The sequence below is a fragment of the Hypanus sabinus genome, chromosome 22, assembly GCF_030144855.1.
Source record: "Hypanus sabinus isolate sHypSab1 chromosome 22, sHypSab1.hap1, whole genome shotgun sequence".
NCBI classification, from domain to species: Eukaryota; Metazoa; Chordata; class Chondrichthyes; order Myliobatiformes; family Dasyatidae; genus Hypanus; species Hypanus sabinus.
In genome coordinates, this window is record NC_082727.1 from 59,769,748 (window position 1) to 59,785,719 (window position 15,972).

The 15,972-nt window shown below is 39.7% G+C and overlaps 1 protein-coding gene across 7 annotated transcripts in view; it reads right to left on the bottom strand.

Moving 5' to 3' along the window:
• Positions 1-15,972, bottom strand: part of nrap (nebulin-related anchoring protein) — a 129,224-nt gene that overhangs the window by 34,666 nt on the left and 78,586 nt on the right. For all 7 annotated transcript variants that reach the window (XM_059947878.1, XM_059947881.1, XM_059947879.1 and 4 more), the window contains 5 exons: positions 14,558-14,869; positions 12,026-12,130; positions 11,064-11,162; positions 6,795-6,899; positions 2,964-3,071 (listed from right to left, as the gene is read on the bottom strand). In XM_059947878.1, coding sequence (XP_059803861.1) covers positions 2,964-3,071; positions 6,795-6,899; positions 11,064-11,162; positions 12,026-12,130; positions 14,558-14,869 — 729 coding nt within the window. The remainder of the gene's footprint in view (positions 1-2,963; positions 3,072-6,794; positions 6,900-11,063; positions 11,163-12,025; positions 12,131-14,557; positions 14,870-15,972) is intronic.

The following is a 15,972-nucleotide window of genomic DNA, read 5'->3' on the forward strand; positions in this document are numbered from 1 at the left end:
CAGGCAGTAAATAAGAAAGTTAACAACTTAAACATTTTGCTTTTGTCCTTTATTTCATTTAAAACCCAGCAGGTTTGACAGACAGGAAAGATGGGAGCTGGGTTTTGGGCCCGTCACAGGTATTTCGGGAGTGGAATTGCTCCAATATAGTGATCAAGCCGTGCCCCAATTCAGGCTATACTGTCAGAGAGTAAGGTTGGCTCTGTAAATCCACACCAGGTAAGCTTAGGGGTTTTGGAATTGGTGATTTATTATCATCACATACCAAGGGCAGTGAAAAGCATACTGTTCATATAGATCAGATCAATACACAGTGCACTGAGGTAGAACAAGGTATAACAGTAACAACAGAATAAAATACAACAGCTTCAGAGAAAGTGCAGTGCAGGCGAACAATAAAATGTAAAATCATAATGAGGTCAAGAGTCCACTTCATCAATGTAATAGTCTTATATCAGCTGCTAGAAGCTACCCTTGAGCGTGCTGGTATAGGTCTTTGCCTCTTCTTCCCTGTGGAAGAGGGGAGAAGAGAGAATGCCCTGGGTGGGTGGGTGGGGTCTTTGGTGATGCTGGCTGTTTCTCTGAGGCAGCAAGAAATATAGACAGAGTCTATAAAAGGGAGGCTGGTTTCTGTGAAACATTGTGGGCAGTGGGCCTGCGTACAAGATCTATGTGTTGACTTCTTCTGAATTAAAGCTCTTTAAACAAAATGATCTCAATGATTAACCAACAGCTACCTTACAAGTAACAGACATAAATGAAGTGACGGTTGTAACATGTGTAGTGAGAAGTTCATCGTACACCTTCACCTTTCCCCCCTTCTATTCCCTCAGGTGGACCTCTTCCTTCCCTTTCTCCCATGTTCTATTCTCCTCTCCAAACAGATCGCTTTTTCTTCCCCTCTCTTCCTTATCCACCTATCACTCAGTTTCTCACTCAGCCCCCTCCCTCACCCAACCACCTTCCCCCTCACTTGGACTCAACTATCACCTGCCAGCTTGTACTCCCTCCCCTCACCCCACCTTCTTCCCCCTTCCTTTCCAGTCCTTGATCTCAGCCCAAAATATCAACTGTTTATCCTTCTCCATAAATATTGCCTGACTTGCTGAGTTCCTCCAACACTTTGTGTGTGATAGTCCCCCATGCTGTTCTGTATATCATAAACTCAACACCTTCACTAAGAGAAATTCAATTTAAAGCTAAGGACATATCTGAAGTTCGGTAACTATTGTAATGGAGCAAACGCGGCAACCAATTGATATACAGAAAGGTAAAGTTATCATGACAAACAATCTGTGTGTGATGTTGACTGTGAAATATACTGCATATAAACAGAATTGGGCCAAAGTCTTAGGCACACAAATATAGCTAGGCTGCCTAAGACTTTTGCACTGTACTGTATTTGTCAATGTGGTGTGGAGAGCGAGTTTGTAAATCTGGCGGGAGAAAAGGATGTTGTGAACGGTGAGGGTGGAGTGCCATGGGTGGGCATGGACAGCTGGCAGAGGAGGAGTGCCAAGGGCAGGGGGAAGTAGTGCAGGTACAGGCACACCCAGTCCTGAGACACCAGGCCATGTCATTTGATTCCAAGCAATTGGTTTATTGATCATTTCAGCTGTCTCTCTGGTGCTGGTGCTTCCTGCTCTCTCCCCTCTCCATTCCCTTTCCCCAACCATGATTCCCCTCTCCCTGCCCCCTTCCCAGTCCACAACAGAGACCCATATCAGAATCAGGTTTATCAGTGATATACATGTGCCTGAAACTGGAGTAATGGCACAGTACTGTATGAAGCTAATGCTCATATCAAAAAGATGTGTTTGCAGTAAACCATCCTTTATGTCACCAAATGTCATTACTACTTCTTTTCATTACTGCCACCAGGAAGGAGGTACAGGAGCTGGAAGATGGACTCTCAACGTTTCAGGAACGGCTTCTTCCCCTCCACCATCAGATTTCTGAACTGCTCATGAACCCATGAACAGAACTATCGCTCTCTTTTTGCACTATTAATTTATTTTATATAATTCTTATTAAAACGTGTCATAATTTGTAATACCTGCACTGCACTGCAGCCATGAAACAACAAATTTCAGAACATATGTCAGTGATAATAATCCTGACTGATTCTCTTTCTAGCAAATTAATTAAAGCCATCCAGCAGTGTGTACAAATATTGAGCATTTTAAAGCAACATCTTACATCTGAAATGTAAAGTTATGTCAGAATCAATATGTTTCTGTATGAAGGATGTTAAAATACTTAAAAATGAAATCTGCTCTGTTAAGTTGGAAACTTTTCCAATTTCCAAAAGTCTTAAAGGAGTTCAAAATCCCAATGGAAAGACACTGTCAAACATGTCAGAATTTTAAATGACGTTCCTACAAGGTTGCAGAGTGCTGCCAAAGGCCTCAATAAGTGGCTTCAAGTGTTAACTGAACTATGAGCACTGGAAGGAATGAAACAGGAGGAACTTCGTACCAAAAGTGGCCGGTTCTCAGAATGCTGAGAGATGTATTTTAATCAGAAGTGGACTTCATTAAAATATTAAAGGCTTTGTTACTAGATCATGGCTCTTAAAAAGGATATTACTTAGCCTACAGTAACTCTAACGTACTATTCCCTTTTGCACTAATCATCTGCTCTGAATTTCGTTCTGATAATTATTCGCGTAAAAAAAAGTGAGGTAGGTCAGTAAAATATGCCAATGCAGACCGTAATCATGATAGAACCCATCCCAACATACATGTTGGAGAGTAGTTTTAATAGCTTCAAAATGTAAGTTTGCCAAAGGCCAAGGAATAGTTAAGCCTGGATTTTATCCAAGTGTATGAGTCCAAAATTGCTCTCAAGTAAATGGCATTAATTCTAAATAGCACATGAACTGTTTAACTTCATCTTCTTTGCACCTCTGGAAAGTATTAACTTCAACAATTTCCAAAGCAGTTATCTAAGGTTATACTTACATCACTAATAATTTCTCGGGAAGCTTTGGCAGCTTGGAATGGAATAGCATCCAACTGTAGTTTGTATCCACCATCTCGCAATTTTGTCCATGCCTCCTTGTAGCGAATCTTTAAGACAAGAAGTGATTTTACAGTCTTAGTCATGGAAAAGCATTGCACAGAGAAAGGCCCTTTGACCCATCTAGTCTGTGCCAAACTATTTAGACCGCCTACACCCATCGACCTGCACTGGGACAATAGTCCTCCATATCCTTTCCATCCATGTATCTATCCAAACTTCTTTTAAACACTGAAATCAAATCACTTTCACAGGCAGCTCGTTCCACACTTGCCACATTCTGAGTGAAGATGTTTCCCCTCATGTTCCCCTTAAATATTTCACTTTTTGCCCTTAACCATGACCTCTAGCTGTAGCCTCACCCTAACTCGGTGGAAAAACCATGCTTCCATTTATTCTATCTGTACCCTTCATGTATACCTCCATCAAATCTCCTTTCAATCTTCTATTTCTCGAGGAATAAAGTCCTAACCTATTCAATCTTTCCTTATAACTCAGGTCCTACAGATCTAGCAACATCCTCGTAAATTTTCTCTGTACTCTTCCAAACTTATTTACCTCTTTCCTGTAGGTAAGCGACCAAAACTGCACCCACTGTTCCAAACTAGGCCTCATCAATGTCTTATACAATTTCAGCATTGTATTCCATCTCCTGTACGTCGTACTTTGATTTTGTAAAAACACTTTCACCATGTCTTATTCAGCTGTAAGATCTTAGAGATTGAAAATGCAGACATATTCAATTGTGTCCCTGCCAGCCACATTCACAATTGATTCACATTTTGTTATCTCCTCCATCACAGAAAAACTGCAGTTTTGCTTTAAATTATTTTATTTAAATGAACTTTTATCTTAATTTATACCTGATCATTCGAATGCCTCTTGTTTTTGAAAGACTAATTACCCCACAAAGTAACATAAAAATATATTACGAAATGATGTACTTGTTACTAATGAAACAATAACTTAAAACAGAGGCACAATAATTTTCCTACAATTGTCAATTGCTTAGCCCATATAATCACAAAGATTAAGTGCCAAGCAAGCACATACATTCAATTCTGAAGTCATTAAATATCACAGCATCGTTTTTCAATGTCTTGCCAGCTGGGGCTAATTAGAATTTTGGTACGTGGATTCAAATTGTTTAATTTGCTCAAGGCTTTGTATCTTTAAAAAAGGTTTTTCACTTTTGCGGATGTTGTGCCTGTCAAGGTAAGTGATCCCAGTGCTGGGAGATGGAACATTTCCATTATCAATCCAGAGCTTTATACAGAGTAAAACCTACCTTTTCTGCTCCAATCTCAGTTACTGTAATTATTTCAATTCTCAAATCAATCATACTATGATTTCTCTGAATGGAGCCACCACTTTAGTACAACATGGTATAAATGCTGTAAATGCTCCATTGAAATGTCCTGCAGATGTTTATCATGTTAAAGTTGTAACATTGTCTTGGTTGGTCTTCCAACTTTACACCCTCCAAAACCCTGCTGTCCACATCGTAACTCCCATTCATACATCACCCATTTGCCAACTACCCTACATGGACACTTGATGTGACCATCCATTAATCTTAATAGTCTCAGCCTCATTTTTCAAAGACCATCATGGTTACACTTGGGCTTTCTCCAGGCCTACGGCTCTTCAGAATCACAGAACTTCGTTAACACAGGCCCATATTTTCTTGCTCCGATACTGATGAACATTCCCCTCAGGTGGCAGCACCCCAAGCTCTGAACATCCAATCCCAAATTTCTCTGCATTTTTAACTTGTTCCTTAAAGCCCATACAATTTTGACAAAGCCATTGGTAACCAATCCCAGTTTTTCTTTCTATCAAATCTTACTTGATATCAGTGTAATTATGGTCTGATCATGAAGGGATACAGGAGGAAGGCAGGAGATTATGGCTGAGAGGGAAAATGGATCAGCCATGGTGAAACGTAGGAGCAGACTCAATAGATCAATGGCCTAATTCTGCTCCTATATCTTATGGTCTAATTGAACATTCAGACAAGGAGTAAAAGTTGACCACTTGGCCTATCAAGTCTTTTCTCTCAATTAATAAGATCATCACTGATCTGATGATAGTCTCAACTCCCATTCCCATCCATCCATGATTACTTTACACCCACTTGATTGCAAGAATTTTATTTACCTCTACCTTAAAAATAGGCAGACTCAGCTTCCATTATTGTTTGAGGAAGAATTCCAGAGACTCAGCAGCCTCTGAGAGAAACATTTTGCCTTATCTGTTTAAATGGGTGACCACTTATTTTTGAACAGCGTCACCTAGTTCAAAGTTCTTGCTACATCCTTCTTATCAAATTCTCCCAGGATAAACTGGCTGGGATGTTTTTGCTATGCTATAGATGTTAAGTAAATTAAAGCTGTTATATTGATGCAAGTTGTTGTAGAAAGAAGCCTCATGCAACTGATATAAAATGTTAACCCTTCTGTTCTAAATTTATAATTAGGACCCAAATGTGATAGCTCCCTGTACAAAATGTTCATAACCACCTTCTCAAGGACAATCACTGCTGCCCTACTACTGATGTCCACATCCCAAAGGTGAAGAACAAATGTAATTGCTCTTTGAGATTTAATATTTATGTATGCTAGGAAGCAAGGATCAATTAGTGTTGGGTCTTCGCTACATTATATAGAGGCACAGAATGATAGACAAGTACAGCACAGAAACAACCCATCTACTCCATGCCAAACCATTTAACCCATATACTTCCATCCACCTGCACTGGAACCATAAGCCTCCATACCCCTACCATCCATGTACCTATCCAAACTTCTCTTAAACATTGAAATCAAGTTCACATGCACCACTTGTGCTGACAGCTTGTTCCACACTCTCGTGACCCTCTGAGTGAAGAAGTTTCCCCTCATTTTCCCTTAAACTTTTCTCCTTTCACTCTTAATCCAAGATTTCTGGTTATAGTCCCACACAACCTCAGTGGAAAAAGCCTGATTGCATTTACCCTATGAATACTCCTCAAAAATTTGTATACCTCTGTCAAATCTCCCTCAGTCTTCTATGTTTCAAGGAATAAAGTCCTAATCTATTCAATCTTTCCTTATTACTGAGGCCCTCCGGTCCCAGAAACATCCTTGTAAATTTTCACTGTACTCTTTCAACCTTACTTACATCTTTCCTGTAGACTAGTAACTAAAACTGTATACAATGCTCCAAATCAGGCCTTACCAACATCTTAACGTAACATCCCATCTCTGTACTCAGTACATTGATTTATGAAAGATGAAGTGCCCAAAGCTTTCTTTATGACCCTATCTACCTGTGACGCCATTTTCAATCTGTATTCTGAGATTCCTTTGTTCTACAGCACTCCTCAGTGCCCGACTAACAATATGGACAATTCAATTTGTATGTAATGGCTGTGGACATTGTTTGCAAATCCAGTCAAACCCAATCACACCAAGGCATTAGATCGGTTGAACTCATATTCTGCTGTCATATGTGACAGTTTTGATAATCCAAAGTAGTGACATGTTGCTGAAAACAGATCGATATCGGTACATTTTAATGACTGGCAGGTTGAGGAATATGTGTTTCATCCTCGTGAAATTACAGAAAATGTAAGTAAAATCTTTTAACCAAACTGCCTTTATTGCCTGGGTTGCTCATTACAGAAATGACTACAATTTTAATTCACTAATAAGCATTAGCAGTGCCTCTGATCAGCTAATAAACCTACTGAACATTGGATCAGGGCAGAGAGACACGGTTCTAAATCTCACCTCACTGATGTTCTTTGCATTAACTTTAGCCTGCAGAAATTCTGGGAGGTCCTTTGTCAGTGTGTAGTCATGTTTTACACTTTCTCCATGTTCTCTGTACAGTCTCTGTCAAATAAAAGAATAAGTTCCATTTTAATATGTATCTAGGGCAACGTCATCTTACATCTTGGTAGATGGAAAAAGTATTATATCTTGTAAGAGAAATATGCATATAACAGTTGCAATTGTGCACATCCCACTAACAGATTATTAATTGAATAACAAATTACATTAACAACTCAAGAAATAGGTAGCCACAAAGCAATAAACATGTTAAATAATGAATAATGTTCACGGGCTTATTTAGCTGGTACCAGTTTAACTTTCCACTATTTTAAAGTAGATGTTAACTTATTTAATGCAAGTCATTTAGGAATCAGAATGAGGAAGTGTATATGAATGCTTTCAGCACCTCTACTATTTTTTTTTAAGATTACCTTTATTTGTCACATGTAGATTGACATGTCAAAGTATACAGTGAAATGCATTATGCGCATCATATCAACTCAGCCCATAAGCGTCACCACATTTCTGGTGCCAATGCAGCATGCCCACAACTCACTAAACCGAACCATATATCCTTGGAATGTGGGAGGAAACCAGAACAGCCAGAGGAATCCCACAGAGTCACGGGGAGCACATACAAACTCCTTACAGACAGCAGCAGGAAATGAACCCCAACTGGTGATTGCTGGCTCTGAAAACCAATTGCACTCTTTTAAACTTATAGAAAAGGAATGATATTCTTCAATTAATTTTCATTTTGGCTAGTTATGTCTAAAATAACTCATAAAATATCATGGTGTGAACCATGTTCAAGTGAGAACTAATATTAGGTTTGTGTATTAAATCTGATGAGTTAATATGAAGTAAAGCATCATTTAGGATACTGGGTGGCACCAGCTCGAAGAATCTGAAGGATCTATTCCACACTGAAAAACAGAATTTAAAACCAGCTCCAAATACAAGCGAACAACTATTATGACGGAAACAACAGATAATTCCAAAAATATTTGATTTTATAACATGTTCAAAAGAACAATCAATGGAAAGTATTTATAGAAATTGCTGGGTGGCATGGCAGCTTAGCACAACACTTCACTGCAGCCAGCAGTAAGATCAGGGTTCAATTCCTGCCATCTGTGACCAGATGGGTTTCCTCCGGGTGCTCCAGTTTCCTCCCACAGTCCAAACAAGTACGGTTACAGTTAGTGAGTTGTGGGCACGTTATGCTGGCACCAGACGATACCGATGGGCTGCCTGGCACAATCTTTACTATTTGATTTAACACAGGACAATGCATTTCACCGTATGTTCTCATGTACATGAGCCAAATAAAGCTAATCTTTTTTTAAAACATTATTTACAATGCCACAAGGAAAGGCTTTAATCATCTTACTTGCATTACAAGGAGTATGCCTATTCCCTTCCACAGGGACTTTAGAGATAATGATGCAGAGGGAAGAGAACTGAAAGACAAGGACGTTCTGAAGGAATGATGGGTGCAGCCTACTTTCTCAGCCGGTGGGGATCCTCGTGCATCATGCAGGAAGGAATATCACAAAATTACTTCACTCCAGCTAGCAAACAAGGAAGGCCCATTTGGGAAAGAGGCACAGAGTATGCACGAAGTACAATGACAAGCTAACATCAGATCGGACGATGTTTATCAGGCTTCCTTAAAAAAATGTAGACATTAGAGTTATAGTGTCACAGAAAAGTACAGCACAGAAACAGGTCCTTCAGCCCATCTAGTCCATGTCGAGCCAATTAAACTGCCAATTTTTCCCCACGACCTGCACCAGGATCATAGCTCTTCATACCCCTGCATCCACGTACCTATCCAAACTTGGCCTAAACATTGAAATTGACCTTGCATGCACCACCTGTGCTGGCAGCTCATTCCACACACTCACCACCCTCTGAGGGAAGAAGTTGCCCCTTAAACTTTTCACCTTTCACCCTTAACCCATGACCTCTAGTTTTAGTCCCTCCCAACCCCAGTGGAAAAGGCCTGATTGCATTTACCCTATTTATACCCCTCACAATTTAGTATACCTCTATCAAATCTCCTCCCTATCTTCTATGTTCCAAGGAATAAAGTCTTAACTTTTTCAACCTTTCCTTATAACCCGGGTCCTGCAGACCCGGCAATATCCTGGTAAATGTTCTCTGTACTCTGTCAACCTTATTCACATCTTTCCCATAGGTGGGTAACCAAAGCTGCACACAATATTCCAAGTTAGGCCCCGACAATGTCCTATACAACTTCAGCATAACATCCCATCTCCCGTACTCACTACTTTGATCTACGATGGGGAATGTGCCAAGAGCTTTCTTTATTGTGCTATCTACCTGTGACGCCACTTCCAATGAATTGTGGACCTGTATTCCCAGATCCCTTTGTTCTGCAGCTCTCCTCAGTCCCCTACTGACAATATGGACAATTCGATTTGGATGTAATAGTTGTGGACATTGTTTGCAAATCCAGTCAAACCCAATCACACCAAGGCATTAGATCGGTTGATCTCTTATTCTGCTGTCATATGTGACAGTTTTGATAATCCAAAGGAGTGACATGTTGCTGAAAGCAGATCAATATCAGTTCACTTTAATGACTGGCAGGTTGAGGAATACACAATACTCCAAATTAGACCTCAGCAACATTTTGTAAAACTTCAACATAACATCCCATCTCCTTTACCAAGTACTTAGATTTACGAAGGTCAACGTGCCAAAGACTTTCTTTATGATGTTAGAGAACTTGGAAAGTCTTTTTCTGTGGCAGAACAGAGGTGTAGTTGTTGCCTCACACTGCTAGTGATGCGAGTTCAGTCCTGACTTCCTGCGTGCAGTTTTCACATGCTCGCTGTGACAACAGGTGGTTTCTCCAAAACCTCTCATTTCCCCTCACATCCCAAATATGTGACTAATTCGCTATTATAAATTTCCCTAAGAGAATGGGTAAGTGGTAGAATTGGAGACTGGTGGGAGATGAGAATTGGAAGAAGAGGTTACAGGGGAAATTAGTGGGAAGACAGGATGTGATGAATCTTTGAGTCAGCTTAGACTCAAAGGGACAAATTGTCCCCATCTCTGTCATTTCACCTTAAAAATTACTAACTCTAAGACCATAAGGTATAGGAGCAAAATTAGGCCATTCAGCCCATCTAGTCTGTTCTACCATACCACCCCAGCTGATCCTTCAAAGGTAGTCTTGGGTCTTTAGGCCGGACGGCAGGTCTCCATTATATCAGGCAGAACAACTGTAAATTCACACATTCTCAACAGCCCATTGCCTTTTTGATAGATTTGATCTGAAATACTCCCTCCTAACCATCAAGACACTTGTAGATAAAAGACCACAAAATGCAGTGAAGCACTTGCTCTCTTCTTGCTGCTGCCATTAGGAAGCCAGTGCAGGAACCTCAGGACTCACAGCATCAGGTTCGCGAACAGTTATTACCCCTCAATCATCAGGCTCTTGAACCAAAGGGGATAACTACTTCACTTGTCCTATCATTCAAATGTTCCCATAACCAGTGGACTCACTTTCCAGGACTTTTCATTTCATGTTCTCGACATTTATTCTTTAGTTATTTATTATTATTATTCCTTCTTTTCATGTCTGCAGTTTGGTGTCCTCTGCACCCTGGTTGTATGCCCTAGGTGGGCAGACTTCCTTTGATAGTTTTTCCATAGAGTTATTGAGTATGCACAGAAGAAAATTAATCTCAAGGTTGTATATGGTGACATATATGTAGTTTGATATTAAATTTACTTTGAACTTCAAAATATACAATTTTGTTTTGCCCTGTCCACAGTGCATTCACTCCAAACTGAGAAAAGTAATAGAAAGAAAACAGTTAAACTGTTCTGCTTCCAAAGTTGGTAGATATTGTACAGTCCCATACGCTGTCATTCAATCCTAGTTTAAAACTATACTTAGTTCTTTTGTTGCTTCATCGTCCAGGCCCGGCGAATGTGAACATAACCAGATATATTTACAGAGACCTTTTTTCTTTTCTATGACTTCATAAAGAGAAACATTTCCTACAGAAAAATAGAACGGTTCTGATAAAATGCAATAGACATTCAGTGTTAATTCTCTTTCTGTCTCCTCGGATACTTCCTAGCTTTCTATTACTAATATTTTCTCTTCAATAAAAGAATAACATAGGGCAAATAATTGAGCAGTTAATTTATGAAACATGTCAATCAACTACTTACATCCACAGCCTGGTTATAACTAATCTTGGCTTGTATCATTTCAGGAGAGTCTGTAACACTCGTAAATTTCAAGCTACAAGGATATTGACGATATTTTTTCTGAAAGGTATAAATGTAAAATCAAGAATTATCATTGACACAAATATAAATACTGAGTGCATATTTCTAACAGATTATTTTCAGAGTCAATAAAAAGTTATTGACATGAAGACTAATTCTGTTTTTTCTCCATAGGTTCAACCTAATCCAACAAGTACTTCTAGCAGTACCTAGTTCCAGACTGTATAAAGCCAAATGCATAAAGGTTTATTGGCATGACAGCCAGTGACAATGTGGGGTTTGCCCTTGGCCTTCCAGCTGAAACGTACCACCTGCTGAAGCCAGCTGGTAAATTTCACCCAGAATATCTTACATCCAAGAGAAGCTCAGAGCAGAATTGCTGAATTTCCTTCAAGACTTGCCACAACACTTCCCAAAAGCAGCTTTGAACTTCAAATAACTCTAAGGGTGAAGTACATTTAGAAGTTATATCCCAATGGCATTAACCAACATTAATCTGCAAATGATTGATGACCCATTTAAATAGAAATGGTTATGGGAGTGGGGAGCATAGAGGTGCTCCTTGCTGCTTCTGAACTTACATAAGAGGCAAAGTAAAGGGCAGGATGAAGTGTTGTGCTCCAAAATGGCAGCACTAGCAACAACCTGGCATATCTGGACAGATGTGCATGAGCCAACTTCCGTAAGCAACACCAGTAGATGCCTCAATTTGCCCCACAAAATGTGTGTTCATATTGCAGATATCATGTTCAACCTTTAAGGACTCAATTAGCCTCTAAATCTTTCCAATCAATTCCAGAAACAGTGTGATGTTGAATGGCATGGAAGTGGCGCTGGGTTCTGTGTTCTAATTGTGTGCTGGCGGATGGTTTTGATTAGTAGGAACCATTTATCACACTTACCTCACTGAACAGTTCTCCTGCCCTTTTAGCTTGTTCAGCACTTAAAGAACCACTGGTGATCCATCCAACACCACGCATCCAATTCAAGTCAGACTTGTACTGGTTCTGAGAAAGTAATACCATATCAATCTTCCCAGAGAGGATTATAAGGCAAGGCATACTTTTGTGACATAAGCGAGCTTCATAAACTACAAGAGGAGTCACTGTATTTCCTCTCTACCATCTCCCAACATTAGTTCAGACTTGAAGTCTTAGCATGAGATACAAACTGCCTTGCTAAAAGAAACTAAGTAATTTCCTCTCCTCTACCATTGTGTATTTAATATTTCAGTAGATTTGAGTAATCTTGTAAATTTGATGTGGATTAAGCATTCATTGTTTATTTAAATAATTCGTGTGTGCGTGTGTGCGCGTGTGTGTGTATAAAAATAGATGAATTGCATACATCATCACACTACCACATGATACGTGCACGCCTCGCTCAAAGTAAACACCAAGTTAGACCTGCATTCATGGATTTCCTTTGAATTAGTTTAATATTTTGAAGTTACAAAACATATCTACCCATATCAATGTTTTTCTTAAAGGAAAATTATCACCCCCATATTGTATATTTAATAGTTCAGTAATATTTAAGTAATATGTAAATATATTGCTTGATTAAGCATTCCTTATTTTTTTTTACATATTCCAATATGGGCCACATGTAAAAGTACATAAATGGCATATATTATTCCAACACCACATCATATGTGAGTGCCTTACTAAAGAACACAAACTAAAGCAAGTTATCCCTGACTCCTGTGTTTTTCTTTCAATTAGTTTTGGAAGTACAAAACATAACATCCCTTCATTCTTCCACTTCAGTACTTTTGATCAGAGTTTGTATTCAGCTCGTTTCACTGGGCATCAATATATTGAATTAACCTTATTAAACAAGACTGTAACACAAATGATTACTAAATTATTGGGGTGCAAAAACAATATATGTTGTGAACAGGCACCAGAATTGTCCTTCCTCCATTTGTGTTCATTTTATGAAGGAAGAATTTTCCAAAGTTATATGATCCAGGGCTTTGGTTAATGAGTCATGTGGATGAATTTGGGCAAAAGCTTTAAGACAGCTCACACTATAAATAATACCCAACACTTCAGAACCAGCTGGGCTCCCTCTTGCATTAGCTCTCTTTAATGCATTGGAATATGTGATGACAACTACATGCTGTAAGGCAGGAAACAAACTTTTACTTGGCTTAGAGTTTCCAGATTTGACAACTGCAAAATTGAATAAATAGAAAATTTCACATAAACTGAAATACTATAATCTTGCTTAATTGAATCCATGCTTTTAGCAGGATAATCTTAATGCTGTCAACATTTTAGGGCCATTACAGCTTTGTGCATGTGGTAAATTGAGTCAAACAAGGTTATACATAATTAAGTTAAGGGAGAGTATGCATCAGAGAAATTGGAGTATCAGAAATAAGATCATAAGATATAGGAGCAGAATTAGGCCATTTGGCCCATCAAGTCTGTTCCACTATTTCATCATGGCTGATCCATTTTCCCTTTCGGCCCCAACCTCCTGCCTTCTTGCCATATCCCTTCATGCCCTGACTAATCAAGAATCTATATCAACCTCTGCCTTAAATATACCCAATGACTTGGTCTACACAGCTGCCTGTGGCAACAAATTCCACAGATTCACCATTTCCTGGCTAAAGAAATCCCTCCTCAATTTGTTCTAAAAGCACGCCTCTCTATTCTGAGGCAGTGTCCTCTGATCCCAGGCTCCCCGCCCCCAAAGGAAACATCCTCTCCGCATCCATTCTGTTGAGGCCCTTCAACATTCAATAGGTTTCTATGAGGTCACCCCTCATTCTTCTGAATTCCAGTGAATAGAGGCCCCAATCCATCAAACACTCTTCATATGGTAACCTTTCAATCCCAGAATCATTTTTGTGAACCTCCTTTGAACCGTCTCCAATGTCAGCACATCCGTCCTTCGATAAGGGGCCCAAAACTGCTCACAATACTCCAAGTAAGGCCTCACCAGGGCTTTATAAATTTACAATTACTTGCTGATGTAGAAATGTGAACATGTCAGAAGTGTACGCAAGTGTGTTTTTTCATTGCGTTTAGGTCTTTCTGTGATACGTGTGTAGAATCAAGCCAATCGTATATCAAGACTTTGATTTCTTCCTACCTATTGTGTTGCATATGGTGTGCACAATGCAGTCTCTCCTCTGCACCGGAGAAGACAAACCCAGACACAGGAGAGACCTTCCGTTTTCTGCAGGTTGTCACTTGAATTCTCCATCCTACTCCCATCCTGGCTACCCCACCTTGCACTCTTACAACAAGGAGCAAGTCAAAACAGAACAACAACATCTCACCTTCAATCTGGGCACATCTCGGCAGGAAGGAAGCAATACCATGTGGTTAAAGAAATAAGTTAAATTTTCTTTGCACCATAAAGAACCACATCACAACAGTAAAGAGCACAATTGAACTTAGCAGCTTGTTGCTTACATTACTTTGAAGAGCATATGCTTTTTTAGCCCACTCGGTTTTCATGTCTCCAGGTAGGACAGTATACTGGTGGAACCGCTGTTTGTAGCCCATGTCAGTGGCCAAACTCTGCGCCCTTTTTGCATGCACCAATTCCAGCATATCCATTGGGAGGTGAAACTTCGTCTTGATTGCCTCCGATTTCCTTTTGTACTCTAGATCACTCTGCAGCTTGGAGGCTTGGATGGAATGGGCCAGCTGAGAGTCACCTGCGACATCCTTCACCCCGATCAACTTGCCTTTTAGCTTCTCGTGTTCCTCCTTGTACTTCAGCTGTCAAAGTATTTCATAAAGAGGTTAATGAATGGCCAATCCTTCTTTCATCACCTGCCCTACCTAATGAGAAAGGAAAAGCAGATATTGAACTGCCTGCAATGTACTTTCAAAACATTGAACCAGGCAGGTATCTAAGTAAGCATAAACCCAGCCAAGAGCAAACCATAAACCTGTACATTTACTGAAACTTGACATTTTATTCCAGGCATACAAATAATTCCAGGACGCCACAGTAGCATAGTGGTTAACAAAACGCTTTACAGTACCAGAGACTCGGGTGCCTGTAAGGAGTTTGTACGTTCTCCCCATGACTGCTTGCGTTTCCTCTGAGTGCTCCAGTTTCCTCCCACAGTCCAAAGACATACTGGCTGGTAGGTTAATTGGTCATTGCAAATTGTCCTGTGATTAGGCTAGGATTAAATTGAGGGATTCCTTTATTTTATTGAGCATTGCAGCTCAAAGGGCTGGAAGGACTTATTCTACCCTGTTTCTTAATCAATAAAATAAATAAAACCACCCATGCTATGAAGCTGTATGATAACATCACTGAGCGGGAATGCTTCTGTCGAGTATACAAGTTCTGTTCATACTTACTGTTTTTGTATCTATTGTCAACTTTTCTATCTTCACATAAAAGCTGGATTCATGCTGTTTTAAGTGGCACCGATCTTTCAGAGAATCGGTTTGTGTTCCACAGACTTCTAGCAACTTACCCTCCCCCCCCCCTTTCAGAAGACAAATATCCTGACAGACTTCTAGATTTTTGTGAGTTCTGTTGCGGATTTTCTATATGCAGCTTTCCTTGCCTAATTCAGACGATTCATTACATCATGCAATTATATGCTATATTATTTCTGCCAATGTGCTTCATGTATGACAGATTGACTTTAACAATACCAAACCACTTACATAACTGTATGAGTGATTTACTTAAGAGTTACCACACTAAAACCTTGTTGCCAAGCCATGTGAGTAAAGAAAGGTGACAAAAAGAAGATTCGACCAAACATGTAGATTTTAAAGAGCACCTTAACAGAAGACCAGAGTTACGGAGAGAGAGGGAGGGTTTGATAAAGTAATGAAGTGAGAATGTGAGAAAG